The sequence below is a fragment of the Thunnus maccoyii genome, chromosome 23, assembly GCF_910596095.1.
Source record: "Thunnus maccoyii chromosome 23, fThuMac1.1, whole genome shotgun sequence".
Classification (NCBI taxonomy): domain Eukaryota; kingdom Metazoa; phylum Chordata; class Actinopteri; order Scombriformes; family Scombridae; genus Thunnus; species Thunnus maccoyii.
In genome coordinates this window covers 8,454,427-8,474,699 of record NC_056555.1, presented here as the reverse complement: position 1 = coordinate 8,474,699, position 20,273 = coordinate 8,454,427, and the positions used below count along the sequence as shown (strand labels likewise).

The 20,273-nt window shown below is 39.2% G+C and overlaps 1 protein-coding gene across 4 annotated transcripts in view; it reads right to left on the bottom strand.

The window, feature by feature from the left end:
• Window positions 1-288: 288 nt before the first annotated feature.
• Window positions 289-20,273, bottom strand: part of LOC121890858 (proton myo-inositol cotransporter-like) — a 72,257-nt gene continuing 52,272 nt past the window's right edge. For all 4 annotated transcript variants that reach the window (XM_042403454.1, XM_042403453.1, XM_042403455.1 and 1 more), the window contains 6 exons: window positions 9,905-10,068; window positions 9,708-9,828; window positions 4,926-5,051; window positions 4,615-4,733; window positions 4,062-4,214; window positions 289-2,960 (listed from right to left, as the gene is read on the bottom strand). In XM_042403454.1, the coding sequence (XP_042259388.1) occupies window positions 2,734-2,960; window positions 4,062-4,214; window positions 4,615-4,733; window positions 4,926-5,051; window positions 9,708-9,828; window positions 9,905-10,068 (910 nt within the window). In that variant the 3' untranslated portion in view covers window positions 289-2,733. The remainder of the gene's footprint in view (window positions 2,961-4,061; window positions 4,215-4,614; window positions 4,734-4,925; window positions 5,052-9,707; window positions 9,829-9,904; window positions 10,069-20,273) is intronic.

The window sequence follows — 20,273 nt, the reverse complement described above, 5'->3', positions numbered from 1 at the left end:
AAACTCTAGCAAAACATTTACAGCTTGAACAATAATCAAATATACTATACAGCACTCTTTTTTTATTAGTATTTTTGTAGTTCCTCGTAAACGGTAGAAACACATGGAATTGTCTCACATAGAAAAAAATTGCAACCATTTCACCATAAGTAGACATTTATTGTTCCCAGTTGGTAGAGGACGGTGTGAACACGACTGGATGTTAAGGGCTGAACACCAAATTATCTCTTGACAAGGTGCAGCCTGAAACAATCACGGTAAATATTTGGTTGTCACAACTTTTCATTACACAATCTGTGTTATGGAGCAACAGCTTAATTTGTGTGTGTGTGTGTGTGTGTGTGTGTGTGTGTGTGTGTGTGTGTGTGTGTGTGTTTGTTATCTGTAATAATACTTTCAGTACAAAACTACTTTGTGTGTTTTAAGACAACTGATTCTGTACCAAACAAAACTCTTGACAGTTGAAACAATACTTTCACATTTTGAATTATAGTTATTTTTCTTCACTTTTAAAGAAAAGACAGATCTTTCTCTTATAGCTGAATGAACAGAATATGCAGGGTGTTTCTCATCATTACCAGAACTTGTGTTAACTGTTTAACTGTTTGATTCCTTTACCCTGTTGGCTTAAGGGACCATCACGAGCTGTTATAAACTATAATTAGCTGAAAATGGTCCTTTAAAGCTGCTTTTGGAGAAAAATGTTTTAAAAGTTTCTCAAAGGACAGTTATGCCACATTCTTACAATTTATGAGATAAATATGTTACTACTTTATTTAATACTGATTTACCATTTCAATAGCAATCCCTGTGTAAAATACCAAATATATCACAATACTTGATGCAAACATCTATTCAACTTTGACCCATCACTGAAAATGTCACTACACAGTTCCTTATTTCAGACTTTATTAAAAAGAGGTATTAAATCTTATTCATGATGGTTCAGAACCACAAGCCAAAAATTGACATGATCTTCCATGAGAAACCTGTTAATTGACACAGTAACGGCCTGTTAACGCCTTATTCACCTGTTTTGTTTTGTTACACAAATTTCTTGTACAGTTACTCTGCTGTCTACAGTTTGCTACACAGAAACCTATGTGTATTTGACTAACAAGGTGTAACCGCACACAGTTTTACAATTTTACAAAACAACACTGGCAAATTACGCTAAAGCCTACTCCTCGACTTTTGACACGAGAACCACATAAATGATATGCTCTGCTATTTGTACATAAGGCTATGGAGGAAGACAAATCAAAAAATACACAAAATGATAGTAAAAAAATAATATTACATCACAGGTGAAATGCAGATATGTACATGTAAAGTAAAAAAAAAAGCTATGTGAACCTAATTATCATAACATGATATAATACATACATGTCCACGTCGGGGATTTGGACTGAAAACGGCCATTAGGCACCTTCACAATACACAGGCACTAATATTATCATGTTAAAGATAGAAAGTGATACTTAAAAATACAAGTGAAGTTTCAATCTTTAAATCATGGTGTTTAGTTTACTACTATAGATGGAGCAGACTGGTTAGTAACTACCAGCAGTCAGCAATGTTTCATGACATGTTGGTTTAAAACACTGGTTTATAGTGCAGGTTTTGGGACATGTTAAACTGGACTCACCACACTATGTTAGAAACTGCTATTTTTAAAAGGCAGGTAAGCAATAAACTGAAGGTTTGAAATTGCAAATAATGCAAACATTCCAAAAAATAAGTAGAAATAAAAACAACAACAAAATATGTTTCTTTCAGTGCTACTAGACTGGTCAGTGGTTTTGTTTAGGCACCCACTGACAATACAAGTATGCTAAACTTGGAACAATACACTGTACATCTCTGGTGTTTGCTTTCCATAAAAATATCACAACATAAGACCATCATCATGAGGAACTGATGTCAAGTGTGCTATGCTACAAGCATAAACAACATTTAACTGAGATGTGTTTTCATATAGAAAGGCATAATGGTACTATAGATCAACAAGTCACAACTGCTGTCACGTCGACATAAGTTTTGTGGACGCCTGTTTTCTAAGACCACATTTACTGTACCTTTTTCAATGGAGTTCGCAATGGAAACATATTCTGACATGATGCAGTAGGATGGATGTGTTATGCTGTACTTTTATACGATATGCACAACATCATATATTAAATTATAATTCTCAAGCATATACAAAATATTAGGGACATCTTCCTGATACTTTATAATAATTGATCTGCTTGTCCTTGTTTATGTTTCTTCCTTTGTGAAAGGAAATCATTAAGATTTGTGGGCTCTATGAGAGAGGAAGTGTCCCTTTTACTTTGTGTATGCAGTGTGTGCTCAACAGTCATATTTCCTGTCCAAGTGTTCTTGAGCGAGACACTTAAGGACTATTATGTCTTAATTGAGATATTTTGGTGCATGGTTGAGACTCAAGATTTGTCACCCTCAATTCAGAGAATAAGCTGAAAACAAAACATTCTTACCCCTGCTAGCTGCTAAAGCACTGATGCTGATTTTGGATTCCTGAATTGACTGAATTGAAAGTGATACAAGCAAAACGTTTTTTTAAGCTCTGATATTGAACCTCAGTGAGGGAAACCAGTGGCTCCTCAGATCACAAAAGAAAAAAAAATTTCAAACCCAAGAACTCTGCATGTTTCTGCAATCTTGGAAGCTACTGAAACACTCAGAGGGAGTTTACCAACACAGAAACTTCCCCTAGTCTACATCAGATGCATCGTTGTCCGATAGATGGTAGTTTGACCCTTTGACCCGGATATACTCGACCTGCCGTCCCTCGTCTGAATCCGAGGCGCCGCAGGAACAAAGCTGATTCTCAAACAGCGCCTCAATCTCCTCCAGACGCCGAGCTTTGGTCTCCGGCAGGCAGCCATAGATGAAGAAGAAACCGAGCAAGGCCATGCTGGAGTAGAGGAAGAAAGCCCCTGGCAAACAAAAGAACACAATGTCACTATGACACCCACAAACACAAGGAACACTGCCATGGCTTTTGAGAGCCCTGTCACCTTTTATAAATAGGCTCGGTTTTTCTCATTTATCAACAGAAAAAGAAACGTTGGTCCTGAGGGCAGCTAATTTTGAATGCTGACTGCTCACGAACTTCTACAGAGATGTGTGTGGGCTGAAAGATGAAAATGTTTTACTAAATTAAATATCAATGTTGTGGATACGAATACATAAGAGTAGAAGTAACATGCCCCTGTCAAAGTAGCATTACAGCAGGTTTAACAGGGAAAGGCAACAATTACACAGAGACATTTAGAAACAGGCGTATGTACAGAAACAGTGACAGAGATTTAATTAGATTTCCTGCCCACTGCCATCACCGTTTTCTCCTTGTCAAAGCAGAATGACATTTTCATGTTACAATCAACCATGCATAATGTGAAATCCACTGATTTAAAAAACAAATACACACCTAGCCTCATACCATCACCATTTTTTATAACATCATTATGTTTTTTAAGCTGTTTTTCATTCTTGGTGAATGATTCTTGTTAAGTCAATGACAACTCGAATAGATGGTTAACCCGCTACATCTCAGGATCACCCCTGATGGATCGATCGGCAACTCCACGAAAGGTCAGTTCCTTCCTGTCTGAGGAGAAACCTGCTGTTGAGCCACATTGACTGAAGAGGTATGGAAGAGGGTTGGGGGGTAAAAAAAAAGGTTGACAGCGCCTCAGGGTATCAGTCAGCTGTTACCTCCTTGCTGGTCGTGACGTAAGGTAAGGATGAATGCATCTTACATAACATTTGCTGCAAGGTTGTATAAGGATTGATATAATTGGATAAGGACTGACAGCACTGATGGACAGTAATTGTTCCTGACAGGAGTATTTCGTCTGATTAAAATTACACTCAGTTTAGTGTGACTGGGTTTGTAATAAAGAAACAAGATTGATTTGCTGCCAAATTCAAAGCTACTCTTTCCTTCTACAAAAGTAAAGAATAAAAGCTCTAAAGGTAAGTGGTCTATTTAGAGACTTTTTTAAAAATAAAAATCCTGCAGCCCAGAAACTGACCATAGTAGGTGAAATACTGAGCCAGATGGAGGAAGGTAAGTGACACCAGGATATTGAAGGTCCAGTTGACTCCGGCTGCGCAAGCATTCCCTGTGCTCCTCGCCCACAAAGGATAGATCTCTGAGTTGATGGTCCATGGCATAGGACCCATCCCTGAGAGAGAGAGATAAGAGATAAGCCTCGTGGTGTCAGGTGGAGACAAGTTTAAACTGAAAAACCTAGAAAAATAGTGCATGACTAATCAAAATGCCTTCCATGAAAAAGGACTATGGTGCAAAGGTTAGGTTGGCTGTAACGTTTGTCTGCTTGTTCAACACCTGTGGCGAGTTTATGACTGCCAAGAGTTTGGGTCTGCATATGCACAACTGAGGTTGGAGGATTAACAAAACACTTAACTACCGTATGAAAAATAGCATTTTCTAGCTTTAATACAGTGTAGAATATTTGTGAATGGCTAAAAGATAAAAGGGACATGAAATGACGTGTAACTGCAACTGAACAGAGAGGTTACTGGATCTCAGTCAGACGGACACTGAGGTACCGTCTCTCTTACCTGGAGCAAAAGCAGCCAGGTAGAGCATCAGGCCCAGTAAAACCAGCCAGGAGTAGGATGTGGGACAGTAGTTGTAGGCCCAGTACGTCTGCTCTCTAATCTGGCTGGAGTTGGAGCATCTGGAGGAGAGCAGAAAGACATTTTCATGGTCTTTTGACAAACACTCTTGACATTGAACCTCAATTATATACTGTATATTCTAATCCTATGTTATCAAAAAGTCTTCCCACCACAGTGTCGCCCTCCACCCCCCCCACCCACCACTGCATCCTAAACACATGCACATACTCGCGCCGTATCCTGTGACTTACCTGCCCCATGCCGCCTGCTCAGTGGAGGCTTTATTGACTGGCACACAGGAGGAGGTGAGGATTGCCGAGCCATTCTCACGGTAACAGAAACCACATCCTGGGTCCAGCATGCACGGCTCACACAGCCTGCGAGCCGAACAGCAGACACAACAAGCGTTAGCAATAATTTCCCTGAACATAATCAATCGTACTGCATGCCAGCTCTTGAAGGTGCATTCCTTTACTTTACACTGTTTTGGGTGTTTTTGTGCAAAATACATTGATTTCTGTAGGAAAACATGGAAAATTTTAAGGAAAAATACACTTACCCGCCTGTACTACATCACAAGAAACTGCACTCCACCCTCTCTAATTGAGCCTTGCCTCATTAACCAAATGAAATTAATATATGTACAGTTCCCCACATACAGGAAGTGATAAATCAAAATTAAGAGCCAAATCCAAATGATGTGGGATCCATTATCATTACATCTTTCTCATGTCTTGTCTCTCTCTGTTATGTCCTAGTAGAATAAAAGTACATCTTGTCATGTGCTACAGTAAATTAGTGGACAAGACATGAAGGTTGGTTTGAAGAAGGTTTGAGTGCTTTCCAACTGGGAAAGAAGCACCGGCACACAATATGTTTTCCATGCAGCTTCGTCAGGTTTGTTGCTGGTGTGATCCCGATGGAACCGCATGAAATGTGTGTTTTGTTTCAGAGGTCTATTTTTGTAGTCTTCAGCCTCCCTGTGGGCAGGGTACCTTGCTCTAATTACATACTGAGGTCACCCAGACTAAAATAAAGCCATGTATTGGTACCTGAGGGAAGCTAAAGTAAATAATGTGGAGAGAGATGGAACAGTTCAGCTATAGCTAAGATTTAAATGATGCACAGGGGAAATCTGAATATGTGTACAGTCTAGTCTTTTAAAAAATATACAGTAAATAATGTAATGTAAAGCATTGGCAAAGTTGTAGAGGTTTGATTATGGCAACATAAAGCATCCAAAATATGTCATATATTATTCTGTGGACATCTTACTAATTAAATTCTCAGTATTTTATTATTCTATCCTAATTAACACAAGTCCACTTATATGATATTGTCATGTAATTGGCCTTTTGTTAAACCCATCCCCCCAACAGCAATTGTCCAATCATAGCCTAGCAATCAAGGCATTATGCCGCATTCATGCTATGTCGGATGGATGGGAAAGATCGGAAAGATTCCCATGTTAAGGACCCATAAACATTCATGTCATCTGACAACTCAGGAAGGTGATAACTGAGTTGGTTGTCTTAAGGTTTAAATTTACAAAATGACATTGTAGCCATTCATTTTGGGTTTAATACACTGAACGCTTATGTGAAGTATTCATGTTTGCTTGGTTTTCAGGCACTTCCATATTATTTAGTGCCAGGTCGGATATATCTGAGCTTTCACAAAAATCCCAGTCGTAATTTCCCTTGGAGGTTTACGTGAATGATATTTACAAGTCAGACACTCGTAATTACAGTAAACCTGATATGAAATGAACACTAAACACTTTGGAGGATAATGTCTTTCTTTTTTTTGCCTTTTCAAAGATGGGCGGGGCTTAGAGAATGGTTAATTGTTAATTCAAAGGTAATGTATTCAAGGGATTCCTCTATCTTTGGATGGATAATCATCCCCCAGTCGCCCATCATTTCCCAGGCAAGTAAACTAGTCAAACCCAACCAGGGACCCCTGGAGTGCATCCTAAAATGGGATGTCCCATCCATAATGAGGGTAGGAGGCCTGTGGTGGCTCTAGTGGTCTTATGATGTTGCCGTGGTCAGCGAGGGGATGTGTGGGCTCCTGTGGAGCAAAGTGAACTCAATGAAGCCACTAGAGTGTGGTAAAAGCACTCATCTCTTCAAATTACCTCTGTGTTTGTGTTTATGTACGTATGTGGTGGCGTGCGTTATTGTGTGTGGGTGCTGGACAGAGAGTCCATTAGGCGTTGTTTGTTGTAATGATGAAAGACCATTGTTACGCAGGAGTTTCATTTTGTGTCTGTGTAAGTGAGAGTAAATTGGGACAGAGAGGCATCTGATCTCTGCCTCACATGAAAACATACTAGGGCTCTCTGTCTCAGTGTGTGTGTGTGTGTGTGTGTGTGTGTGTTTGTTTGTTTGCCCTTTGTTACTAATGGAGACAATGAAGAGAATTGTTGCTGATTTAGTCCTAGAGTTTGATGATGAAAGTCACACAGAGATGAATATTTACACAGTATATAACACCAATCAAAAGTAAAGACACAATGAGAATGAATGAGAATGAGTGTGTCCAAACTTTTGACTTGTACTGTATATTTCCATGAAAACTGACTGTTTTATCCAATCATTAATAAATATGTCAGAGGTAAGAAGATTCTTATTAAACATGCAGATCCAGTTTTTATGAACTGATCTTCCAGGTGGGTAAAGGGCACAAATCTGAGCTTCAGGCAGAGTCTACATGCCATAGATTTGATTTATTACTTCTCTAGCCAACCTTTATCTTTATATGTGCTGGCACTAATTTTGATCCCATCTCTGAGCGGTCTACTGAAAATGAAGAAAATCTGGATTAATGCATGTGTAAAAAAATGCAATAACTCCAACACAAAGATCCTTTTCGGAGAGTTTTATCCTCTGAATTGAATGTGTTCTCCTGTGCTCTGAATTGATATTCTGACATTGTTAAAACTGAGTGCTTTTATAAAGAACAGAAGTGCTCTCAGGTGAGGAGAATGTTTCTTTCTCATGCTAATATCTACGATATTTAAAAAAAAACAACAACATGGAATTCTGCTTTAATTTTATGTTGTTAGTCATTTTTATGGCTAAATCTTGAGCACTTTGTGTTTTCATCTATGTTAACCTGAAGTGACATTAAGGGAATTATCCAGATCAGACTTTACACAGCCCCAGTTGAACATTGAAACACTGTACATCTGTTTTTTCCCTCTTCATCTTTGGGATGGAAGTTAGAAGTGGGGCTAATTTCAAGGCTCAAATAAAGGTATAACATAAAATTGATTTTGTTTGGATAGTAACATCAGGATATGTGGAATAATTATGCTCTAACTGCCTGGTATTTTTTTCTCGGTAATGAAGGGAGATGATAAATGGTCATTGTTTTGCAGCTGAGGAGCCAGTTTTGGGGAAAGCCTGATCACAACATTGTACATCTACTCCCATGATACAGGGCAAAGCTGAAACAGGAAAAGCTGTGGACAGATGATTGCAAGGAGGAACTGAGACACAAAAACGGTTCGAGTTTTCCCAAATGATAAATTATGGATAAGCACCAACTCAAAGGACTGTATTAACGAGAAAAAAAATGCCTTTATTCATGGGAATGCAGAACTGGCCAAGGAAAAGAGATATGAACTAAGACATAAATTGAAGAAAGCGAACACAGCGTATAAGGATAAAGTAGAGAAACGTTTTTATTCAGGCAGTGCTACGAGAGCGTGGGAAGGTCTAACTCAGACGATGGGCAGGCAGGCAAAGCAGAAACGTTTCCCTCTGTCTCACCTTTCTTCATCCTTTGCTAATGACTTCAACTTATTTTATAGCCGATTTGATACAATAAACTTCTGTAGTGAGTGTGATGAAGTGTGTAGATCTGTCCCAGAATACGCTCCAATTACACTCACGGAACATGAAATTGCCTCAAGTTTGGCTTGTAGTAAGCCTAACAAAGTCCCAGGGCCCGATGATAGAGGTAGAGTGTTAAGAGATTGTACTCACTAATTAAAAAGAGTTCAGACTAAGCTATTTCAGCACCTGCTTGAGACGTGTACACTACACGTCTACAAATCATGGAAAACTTCAAACATTGTGACCATTCCTAAAGCCTGGAGCTTCAAAACTAAACAATTTTAGGGCCACTGCACTTACCTCAATCTTATGTGAATGTGTGGAGAAGATGCATTTAGACCACCTACAGTTTGCTTATAAAAGCCAGAGGGGCACAGACGATGCAACTGTAAACTTGTTTAGTACCTGGCGAAGCATCTACAAGTCTCCACTCACTATGCCAGAGTTCTTTTTTATTGATTTTACCTCCGCTTTTAACACCATGTAAATACATACTCTTCTGAAGAGACTTGTGGATCTAGGGGTTAATGGAGGCATCATTCACTGGATGAGAGACTTCCTCTCTGACCACTCTCGGAGTCATGGTTGATAGTAGTGTGTCGGATGAGATTGTGCTGAACAAAGAAGCACCACAGGGGGATAGTTTTATCACCACTGCTTTTCTCTGTGTACACAAATGAGTTCAAGATTGATCATGCTAATTTTAGTTTATTTAAGTATGCTGATGATATGGCTCTGGTTTCTCTACTGCAGAAAGGGGATACTGAGAGAGAGTTTATATTTTTATCATGTTTAACTCTTCAGAACTGGTGTTTAACAAGCTCCTTAGAAATAAATGTCAGCATGACAAAAGAGCTCATCATACAAAACAGCAAAGATTTAATAGAGCCAATAATGATTAATGGGCAAATGGTTGAGATGGTTGATGATTTTAAATACCTTTGTACATATATCGACAGCTAATAGAAATATCTACAAAAAAAAGTGCTGTCAAGGTAATGAATGAAACTAGGATCCGGTTGAATGTGTATGCTGTGACGATGTACTTTACTATGTATGTTTTTATGACATATCTTATGGTGAAACCGAAGGCAAATTTCCACATCTTAGACAATAACGTTTTCATATATCTAGCAGTGGTACGTCCATTGTGGCTCAGTAATTGCTATATTAGACATGTGTACTCACTGGTACTTGGAGCAGGTAGAGTTGACCACGGAGGGGTCTAATGGGTGGAAGGTGACAGGAGGACTGTGCTGGGCTGACATCAGAAAACCGACGGCCAACAGACTCAAGCTCAGACATGTTCCTGTCAAAGAAACCAACACACGTGACATGCAGAAATCACAACATTCCCACATGCCTTCTTCTTGTGCCTTACTTACCTATGATACTGCTCAAGGTGAGCTTCCGGCGCCCCACTCTCTCCACCAGCCACACTCCCAGCAGGGTAAACAGGAAGTTGGTGAGGGTAGTGAGTCCGGCAAGCCAGATTGCCAGTCTGTCATCCCGTACCCCTGACATCTGCAAGATAGTGGCGCTGTAGTACCTATAAGGCACAGAGACAGAAGAAAATGAATGAGTAGCTGTTGTTGTGGCATTAACACAACTTTTCCAGTCTAATAATGGAAAATACTCCTTTTCTATGCTATATAAAGAACCAATTTCTGTGTTTTTTTTCATAGTTTTGGCCATTGTTTCCGTCAGTTATAATAAAACTGTACTCACTCAAGTTATTCCTGAGACATGGGAACACATCAGTTATTTAGAAACACGGTAAATAAGTCAGATGGGGCAAGAAACACAAGCAGTGATGTTGTAAAGAAGTCTAACAGTTTAGCAAGATTATTTAAAGGAATTGTTAAACATTTTGGGAAATATACTTACTGGCTTTCTTGCCGAGGGCTAGATGAGAAGATTGGTACCACTGTCATGTCTGTAGTGTAAATATGCAGCTAGCAGCTGGTTAGCTTAGTTTAGCATAAAGACTGGAAACAGGGGGAAACAGCTAGCCTGGCTCTGTCCACGTTGACAAAATCTGCCTACCAGTACCTCTAAAGCTCACTGATTTACACATTATGTCTAATTTGTTTAATCCTCACAAAACCAGTAACAAGGAGTGGTAACTTCCCAGAGTCTCTGCTGGTTGCCTGGCAACTGCTCCTAGACAAGAACTAGTCTGGCATATAACACCCCATAAAGTGTCAAATTGTGGTTTTTACACTATGTTTTTTGTAAGGATTAAACAAACAAGACATAACGTGTTAATCAGTGAGTTTTAGAGGTGCTTTTGGGTGGATTTTGTTCACTTTGGACAGAGCCAGGCTAGCTGTTTCTTCCTGTTTAAACCACTTTATTTGGAGTTAAAACTGAAAGTGAGTGCACTGGAAAAAGGCAATAACAATGCTTCATTGCACAGGAAAACTGTGTGTGAGCATAACTACAGTAGTACAGTAGTACACAAGTACAGTAGTTGAATGTTACAAATGATAGAAGATATAGAAAAAAAACTACAAAAAGGAGATCTAATTTGTAATAAATTGTTAAATGTAACTTTTTTGTAGTAAAAATAAAGAGGCCACAAAACAATATTCTGAAAAAATGTATGTAAAATGGAAAATATATATAAGCAAATGCAATTATTAGTCAAGACAAGTCAACAGTACCACCACCAACCTCTCTTCATTGAGAACCAAACAGTCATCCACCAATCACAGCCTCTCTACTTGAGTACCAACCACTCTACTACAGACAGTTAGCCGATCAGCTATAAATAGTCTCTCACCAGTCACTCTCAATGGCTCTTCCTCTTTCTCTCTGTCTGTTCTCATATGATTATACTGGCAACTCTAGCACCATGTTGCTCCACGTAGGCAGATTACTCCCAATCATCATCAACAGAGGCTCTAAACAGGCTGCGCTTGACAATACAGACACCTGCATGGGGTCTAGTTCCCACTTCAATCACGATATCATGTAACTGAGATAGAGGGAGAAAAAACATGGACAAGTATGCAAGTATGGTAGTCTCAAACATACACACACACATACACCTGAAGGGACTGTATTTAAGTTGTCATTAAGGGAATTATGTGCTCCAGAGAAGGGAAAAACACCCACAGAGGTACATATACAAACACATACAGTAGATAAAAATTCAAAAACCCAGAGGGAATGCTACACAAATACAAAGAAGATAACGCTCATTAAAGAAAAAAAGACTAAATAAAAAGTCTCCAGCATTGTCTTCTCCTCTCTGAGTCTCTACAGGCAACTCAGAATTAGCATTCTGCTTTCCAGCTCTTCAAAAGCATCGTTATCTCTCTGCTTCCTCCCTCTCTCTTGCTCCGTCCCTCTTTCCCAAAACAAAAGACATTCAATTGAGAGATTTGCATAATAACACTTCACTTTTCCGTTGTATCCGATGTATCCAGTCAGACAGAACAGAAAAAGAAATGAGATGGCGTGAAAAAGTCTGTTTAAAAGGCTTGACGTACAGTAGTGAAAGGTCAGGTTTGTCAGGTGATAGAAGTTACAGACACGTTTATTATACATCTGTAATCTTATATACACCAGTAAATACATGTACTGTATGGACACACACATAAATGCACATAGACAGTAAAAAAAAAAGAAAAAACACACACACACACACACACACGCACGCAAGAAATGAGTTGGTTTTGGAGCAGCAGCGGGATTAAAAGCACTATTTCTATTCTCAACAGTACAGCCTGCTGTGTTCCATCTCCAGCCCTGCATCTTACTGATTACAGACACACACACACACACAAACACTATGTTCTGACTAAAAACCACTGTGCATAACAGCCTGCAGACACAAAATGTTCATTTTTTCTGACCACAGCTCCAAGACATGTGTCTTGTGTTAAATGTTAAAAGCATCTAAGAAATGGCATCTCAGGCTCCAGTTTAATTTTTGATAACAGTGATTATCCATCCTCTAGACCCTTGTATGCCCAAAGTCCTCCTGTGAAAAGTGTTATTCTAGTAGCCGGTGTAGGTAGTAATGATCACCTTGAGAAAAATACAGGATTCAGTTTCAAATCTGCCGGTGCTAATTCGTTTTGTCTCCTTGCAAATCTGCAAAGTGCATTAGCTTTGTGCTTATTTTTCACTTGTCACCTCGCAGTGTCAAGGTGAAATTAGTTGGAGATATTTTTGGGGCAAGAGATCAGTGCATGAAGTTCTACTGCAGCACATTTGTCTTGTGGAAATTTCTCCCTGGAGGCAAATGCATCATTTTAATGGGTACACACAGAGACTTTTGTTATTTACTTTGCTGTGCCTAAAATTCTTCCAAATGGCAAATTGCTCATTTCTGGGAGATAATTTTGTTTGCAGTGACAGAAGTACTTAGATCCTTTACTTAGATCAAAGTACATAAGTATTACCAGCTTGATGTAGTTGAAGTATTGCAGTAAAAGTAGTGGTTTCGTCCCTCTGACTGATATATTTTTATAAATGACATTAGATTATTAATACTGAAGCATCAGTGTTAGAGCAGCATGTTACTGTTGTAGCTGTTGGAGGTGGAGCTAGTTTAAACTACTTTATATATAGTTAGCTAGCTAGGGGTCGGGCCCCTCTGACCCCTTGGTTGGAAGAAAAAGCTCTGATAAAAAGTTCTAATACTCTGTTTTCAGTTTCTGGACTTCTTCTCTGATCTTTCATTTCTGGTGACATATTTGATCATTTGAACATTTATTGAAGTGAAACCATGTGAGAAGTTTCGAGGGAAAAATCACTATTTGGTGGAGCTGTTAACAACTCTTAGACATCTGAAATGTGACCCCGACTACACACTGCTTTTTGTAAGACGTCAAAAGCCAAAATGGTTGGAAACAACTAGTATCATCTTTAACAATGTGTTGTATTTTAAGAACTTGTTATATTATCCATTGTGTCCAATCTTCATCTGAAAAGTAACTAAAGCTGTCAAATAAATGTAGTGGAGTAGAAAGTACAATATTTCCCTCTGAAATGTAGTGGAGTGGAAGTATAAAGTAGCATCAAACAGAAATATTCAAGTAAAGTAAAAGTACCTCAAAATTGTACCTCAGTACAGTACTTGAGTAAATGTACTTAGTTACTTTCCACCACTGTTTGTATGTTCATGTGTAAAAAGGTGCATGATGCTGGTTGCACCTTAATAAGGAAAGTTAACTATTGTGAATGTAATCAATCTGAATGACAATAAAGTTTTTTTTCTGTTCCATTAAAATAAATCCAATCATTATATTACCATAATATTGGTATTATTGATGATTATTACTACTTTTTTTCACAGCTGCAAGCTTTCAGCTGTCACCTCTGATAGAAAGTGACACCTCTCAGTCTGAAACACCCACAACTTGTCAACTATTACCACACATCACAGAGTGACAAGAAACACTCCCAGGCAGTCAAACAGAACGTGAATGAAACAGACCTCTGGAGGTAGTTCCAGATGTCTCATCAAGTGTCCAAAATATAAACATGTATAAATAGAGCAGTCTCTTGTGGTACATGCTGAAAAAAATATCCTTTATCCATAAGAACTGTGAGTGGGAGAAAAAGGCAGCCTGGATCTTTCATTAAATAGACACAATTCTGTTCACAATGGGAATTGGTTTTAATAAGAGGTTGTCAGAGGGGGGTCAGAGGGGGGTCAGGACTGGATTTGGTCCAATTACCTGCACCTTTGGGACCTGCTGTGAGTAAAGCTGAACTTTTGCTGCCCTACAGTGATTTCATAAACCACACTGAGAGGATAAAAATTATGAAGCCATTCTTCTGTGCCTTTATGGTGATTTCATTTCAGTTCTTTCACTGCGGATGTAGACAATCAATCAGTTCAGTTGCTGCTGTGGTTTTGGTTGGAGGGTCAATCCACAGAGTCAAAAGGCCCAGAAAAGAATGACACTGTTACACAGTTACAACTGCAAATAATTTAGTAGACAAGTGTGAAACGGCTCTGAATAAGAGAAACTGTTATCCAGAGTCATTTACAGGAAGAATACATTTTCATATGTACTTTGACATCATTATACACAGCCAAAATAATAACATGTGCAAAGGACAGCACCACAGCGCACTGCTAATGTCTCAAAAAGACCAGATAGTGTTCATCTTTACCTGTGGAAACAAATAGCATACATCGAGTGGATTTAGGGAGCTCACACTACTCTGTGTTTCTGTCCAACAAACACACACAGACACACCCACTGTCTTTTACATAAGAGACCCCACAGAGCGAACGGTGCGAAGCAAACAAGAGAAGGTGTGATCTGGCCCTGACCCCGGTCTGAAAATGGAAACACGGATCCACACTCCTGTCACGCTTCGATTCGAAACCTCTCATTCAGCACATTAGAGGAGAGTGACAACACAGAGGCCAGCAAGGCAGAAAGACGGATGCAGCGCGAAGGAGAGAGAGACAGGAAGACGAGAGGAGGATGGAACATGGGGGAGCGGGATGGGAGCGATAGCCGCGGGGAGCACACGGGTGAAGCGAGCGAGAGGTGGAAAAGAAAATATGCACACACACACAAACACCTTTTTGAACCAGTTCATTCTTGCATTGCATGTTATCACCTTGTCAGGTAGTCATTTACACCTATCACCAGCTAAAAGTGGAATAAATCACATCCCTGAAACCAGACTCCAGCCAAATATTGTGTGTGCTTTAGTCAGTTTACTTCTGTCAGTGTCTATTTTACATTTCTACAGAAAACAGACATAGGATTTGCAGTGGAGGTACAAGAGATGAGTGAAAAAACGTATAAAATTAATACAGGCCTCAATTTTTATTATATGAAAATGAAGCTCGCTGTTGACTCTTCCATCTTCATGCTTTCAATCTCTCCCCGCTGTTCTTCCCATTTTACATGGGTGGTGGTGCGAGGACGCCGCTGACTCATGGTTGACATTTACTGACACATCACTGGATCATTTTGGAGGCTGCCGACTCTTGGGAGTACACGACATGTGGTCTTAAAAGGACTGCTTTGCATGTTGTCGCCCATTGGAATTTTAGTTCATATATTTAACTTTTCTGCCAAACACTTTCCAAAGTAGCCCTTGGGTTTTGAGTGTGATTCCCCTCTTCCCAGACAGCAAGTGATTTAGCACATTTCAGTGCTTCAGCTGTTTTTTCTTCATTAATACTGTCAAAAACAACTCGTCAATCGACATGTTTATCTTTTCCTTGCGAATTACCTCTTGTGGCTGTGCGAATGACAACTGTCCTCTTTAAGTAACAAAGGTGGGAAGAATTTACAGCGTTGTCGTACCACTGCGAGTCACACAGCAAAATTCATTTGCTGGAAGCTCTGTCATATAGTGACTACTTGAGGGTCTTGCACTGTTGCTAGATAATCTTCTTCCACCCACTGTTCTGCTCACTGGCGCTATGTTGAACTTTCACTAACTGCTAGTACTACAATATATGACATGAATATGAACATGCAATATATGTATTCATAGATTAGAGTCTTGCCTCTTTGGTCATTGTGGTCATTTAAAAAAATGCCCTGTTGTAAAATATACAGAGGTACAATCCATGATGGAGAATACAATGGAAACCTTAAAAATATGGTGTTCCTATGTTAAAAGCACTCTGGCAGTCCAGCGATGTCATAAATCCTTTAAAACTTTACTTCCAAATTACTTGCAGGGATATACCTATGAAAAAATTCTCCATTTGTCTTGTGCTAATATAATAGCTTATTGCATTTGGCCTCTCTAGTTCACTCTGTTCTTTCAAATATTGGCACGATCAAGACAGTTTGCAATTCCTCAATGGTGCAAATTTGCATGTCAGAGTTCATCAAAGTTGTCCTCTATGTCTAGAACTCTAGTGTGAACGTGTGAAAGAAAAACTACAGGGGATGTTTCCTTCAGCTATAGGATTGAATCATCTAACAGAGTGCTACTTATTGACGGAGCGCTGATCTAATTATGTAACTTAATAGATGGATTTAGAGGGAGACGGAGACGGAGGGAAGGATCAACTGTAAAGCAACAGCGAGAGAAGACAACTGAGCGAGCATACAAGTGCAAGTGTGTGTGTGTGTGAGTGGGCAAGTAGTGAGTGAGTGGGTGCGAACGAACGAGCGTGAGTGAGTGACCGACTCACTGAGTAAGAGAGTGTATGACGAGGTGTGAGGAAAAGCAGAAGGAGGCAGGGTGAGAGAGCTTGAGAGAAAAATAGAGAGAGAGAGGAGGAAGGAAGTGAGAAAAGGATCGAAAGGCGAGAAGAAGAATGAATGGTTGGAGAAAATAGAGAAGAAGGGATGTGGGTGTGAAAACAAGAACAAATGGACAGACAGGAAAAGATAGGGGGGGTGGGGGGGACGGCGGGAGAGTGAGAGAGATGGAGATTCTCTTGGGAACTGGCCTATTTTACAAATGAATGCATACGAACGCCGAGCTGCGTCACATTTATGCTCTGGAACAAAAAACGCTCAGCTCAAATAGGTACACTGCAGATTAGATGTTCTGATTCAGAACGGCGCACACACATACAAGCATCAGGTGTAACATCAGCAGATGTCTATCATCAACACAGAAGGAAAATACACTGTGCTTTCTCTGGCTGACCCCCCATGAAGCGGCAAAATGGCCATATGTATCATGCATACAGCAGCAACACTTAACAGTACGTTTACAGAAATCAAATCTACACTTGTTCAATGTCTCTTTTGGGTTTAACTTGGTTGGCTATTGTTCCTGCAAATGGGAGATACGTAAAGCTCTATGTAGAATTAAGTAGTAAAATTTCACACACAATTAATTATTACATTTGCAAAAATGAAGATATAAAGGGCCAGGTTACGTTTAAAGGATCTGAACACCCATGCAGCACCCACACAGGTGTTTTCACTTATTTTAAAGGGGAATTTCACCTATTCAACACATAAAAGTTCGTTTACAGATGTTTCCACTAAGTATTTTGTGGCTCCAAAGCTGCACAAAAACTGATAAACTCCCTCAAGTGATGTCCCTTCAGGCTGAGGACTATAAGTTTGAAAATGAAAAAAATCTTGGTGTTGTGGAGTTAGAAAGTAGTGAGGTTACCAGACCTTTGTAGCCCACTCCTCACCTCTGCTTGAGGTTAGCGGACTGAAGCTACCTTAGCCTCTACTAACATAACACACCTGAATCGGTACTCTTAAGTTATAAGAGTTCAATGCTAAATTGGTGGATTACTCTTTTAAAGTCCTGCATGGTCACACAAGTATTTAAAATGGCAAACATTTGTGGTGAAATTTACTTGGAAAATCAATTTCCGAAATTGATTTTCATAGAGGTCTAATTAGCCAGAATGACACATGTGAGCATCAGCATACAGTATTTTTTTGTTTCGACAGTGCCTTTAAAGACTTTTTGAGGACATTTTGGAAAATTTGGACAAAAAAAATCATATTATCTGTGTTATCTGAAATTCTTTGACTCAAGGTACAAGTACATGCAATCACCACCACTAGTTACTGACATTTTCACAAACAGTTTGTTCATTTTCTTTGGTCCAAATCATAATTGAACCGTTTATTTGTGCAGTTTTATATTTTAGTTTAATTAGGTCTTTCAAAATCCAGTCCAGTCAAGTTGGAGATTCTGGCAAATGAGAATAAATATGATATAATTAACTTCTCTTTAACAATGAATGCACCCATGCTCAGGCTACTTTTGTGAAGAGCAACGCAAAGAGGTCTAATCAAGCAAACTAAGTGAAAACACCTGTGTGGGTGAACATAAAATAACACAAAATGAGCATGTGTCTGTAAGGCTGGTCTATGTTTAGCAGTCAGTTCTCTTTGTTATGTACGGCTCTCTGTATCATTAAAGACATGCAATTTCTGCATTTGTTTAAGCATGTATTATACACATTGTATCACTTCACTTACACAATAAGTATGCTTCACAAATGACATCTTGCTGTGTATTAAGCAAATCATATGTTTGTGCTAAATTGAGGGGTGTATGTGTGTTTCTGTGTGCATTTTATTAGATGGAAAATTTGAATATTTCTCATTAAAGAGGTCTGGCTGTGACTCCACGGGAGACAGTGGGGGAGGTTGGCATGATTAAGCTGCTTATGAGCACTTGAAAACATACAAACACACACAGTCACACGTTAAAGACAAGATTTTGGCATTTCTCTCAACATGTGCACAAAAAACACACAAGAGAGTGAACTCTGCCAGCTCCTTGCAGGCCCGCCAGCAGAGTGACCATGTAAAACTGGCGTTTCGGGACATTTCCAACATGACACTTGTCTGTGGGACCATCTGTGAGGGTTGACTGGCCTGTGTTGCAAAAACAAAACGTCTAACTGCATGCTCACTAATACGAATAAGCTCTCATATCCTGTCATATTATAAAAAGATATGTACTACAAAACACCACATTTGGTTTCTCTGGACTTTTTTTGAAGTCCATTATGTTGGCAAACAGATATTCAATATGTATCTCTAAGATTTTATTTGAATTAATAATACCACATGTCCCTGGTATTTGCTGTTCCAGGCTAGCATACGATGTTGACCAACTAGCTTCCAGGCGTTAGCTTATGCTGGTTGAAAAGAAGGAAATACATGAAAGCTACTTCCAACAGGCTGACAAGACAAAAAAAGAGCAAACTAATGTAGATAAACTAAGAACAGATAGAGAAAATGATTAGCTATCTGGGCTGGAAAAAGAGACAGTCAATGTCAGTATCTATCCAAGATATAACAATGTTATCTTGGTGTAAAGCTAACCATCCAAGGAAGCTAACTACTTGATGTAACTACTGGTCCTCCTTGATTATTGCACACACAAATGAGGACTAAACTTGTCAGGGTTTTGTATGCAGCCTGCTGCCAACTGTTCATTTTCACGTCTATAAAATGTGACCCATTGCATTGTGGAATTGTTAACAGGAAGTAGTAATGAGTAGTGTAGCAAGTAGTGTACATGCCATTGACACTATTTTTTCATTCTATTGTGGACGTTTTTGACTTTTTCCCCATTAGTTCACATCCTTGTTTCCCTTCTGATGCAATTTCACATCATGAACAGATCTCACAAGGGTAAAACAGACAAGAAAACTGTCTTTACCACAACTGACGGGAATACGTGTCTCAAAAATGCTACTTATGGAGAGTTTGTAGATGATCAATGGGGTTAATGGTAAGGCTTGATATGACTCCTGAAAATAATATTACAAAATATCCCATAAGATATGAAAAAAATGTCTGTACACTGACAAACGTGGATATCAGTACTTAAAGGGGAACATGTTTGTTTGATAGCTTATTTAAAGGGAAACTTCTGTATTTTTTAACCTGAACCCTATTTTCCCATCTTTTTGTGTGACTAATGGAAACAACAATTTTTTAAAGTGGTCCAGTACTGAGCGAGAGTGCTGCAGCTAGCAGCTGCGAAACGGATTGTAATGTAATCCGGCGGAGCAATAGTGCCCCATTAATGTACGCCCACTAAGTGCTTGTTTTTAGTGATCTTGATTGTTATTATAAGTGCCTGACAACATTATAGAAAGGACCAAACAGAGAAATAAAATGTTTTTCTTTGCCTTGATCCCGTCTGTTTGTTATAGTGTCTAACCAAGTCTCAAAGAGAAGTTTTATTCTGAAATCTCGGGAGAGTCGAGTTGAAATCAGCTAAATATTCAGCCATGACTTTGAAAATCTTGTAGATAACACTAAGCTACACTTTCTGTACTCCCAACACAACAAACTCCTCCCG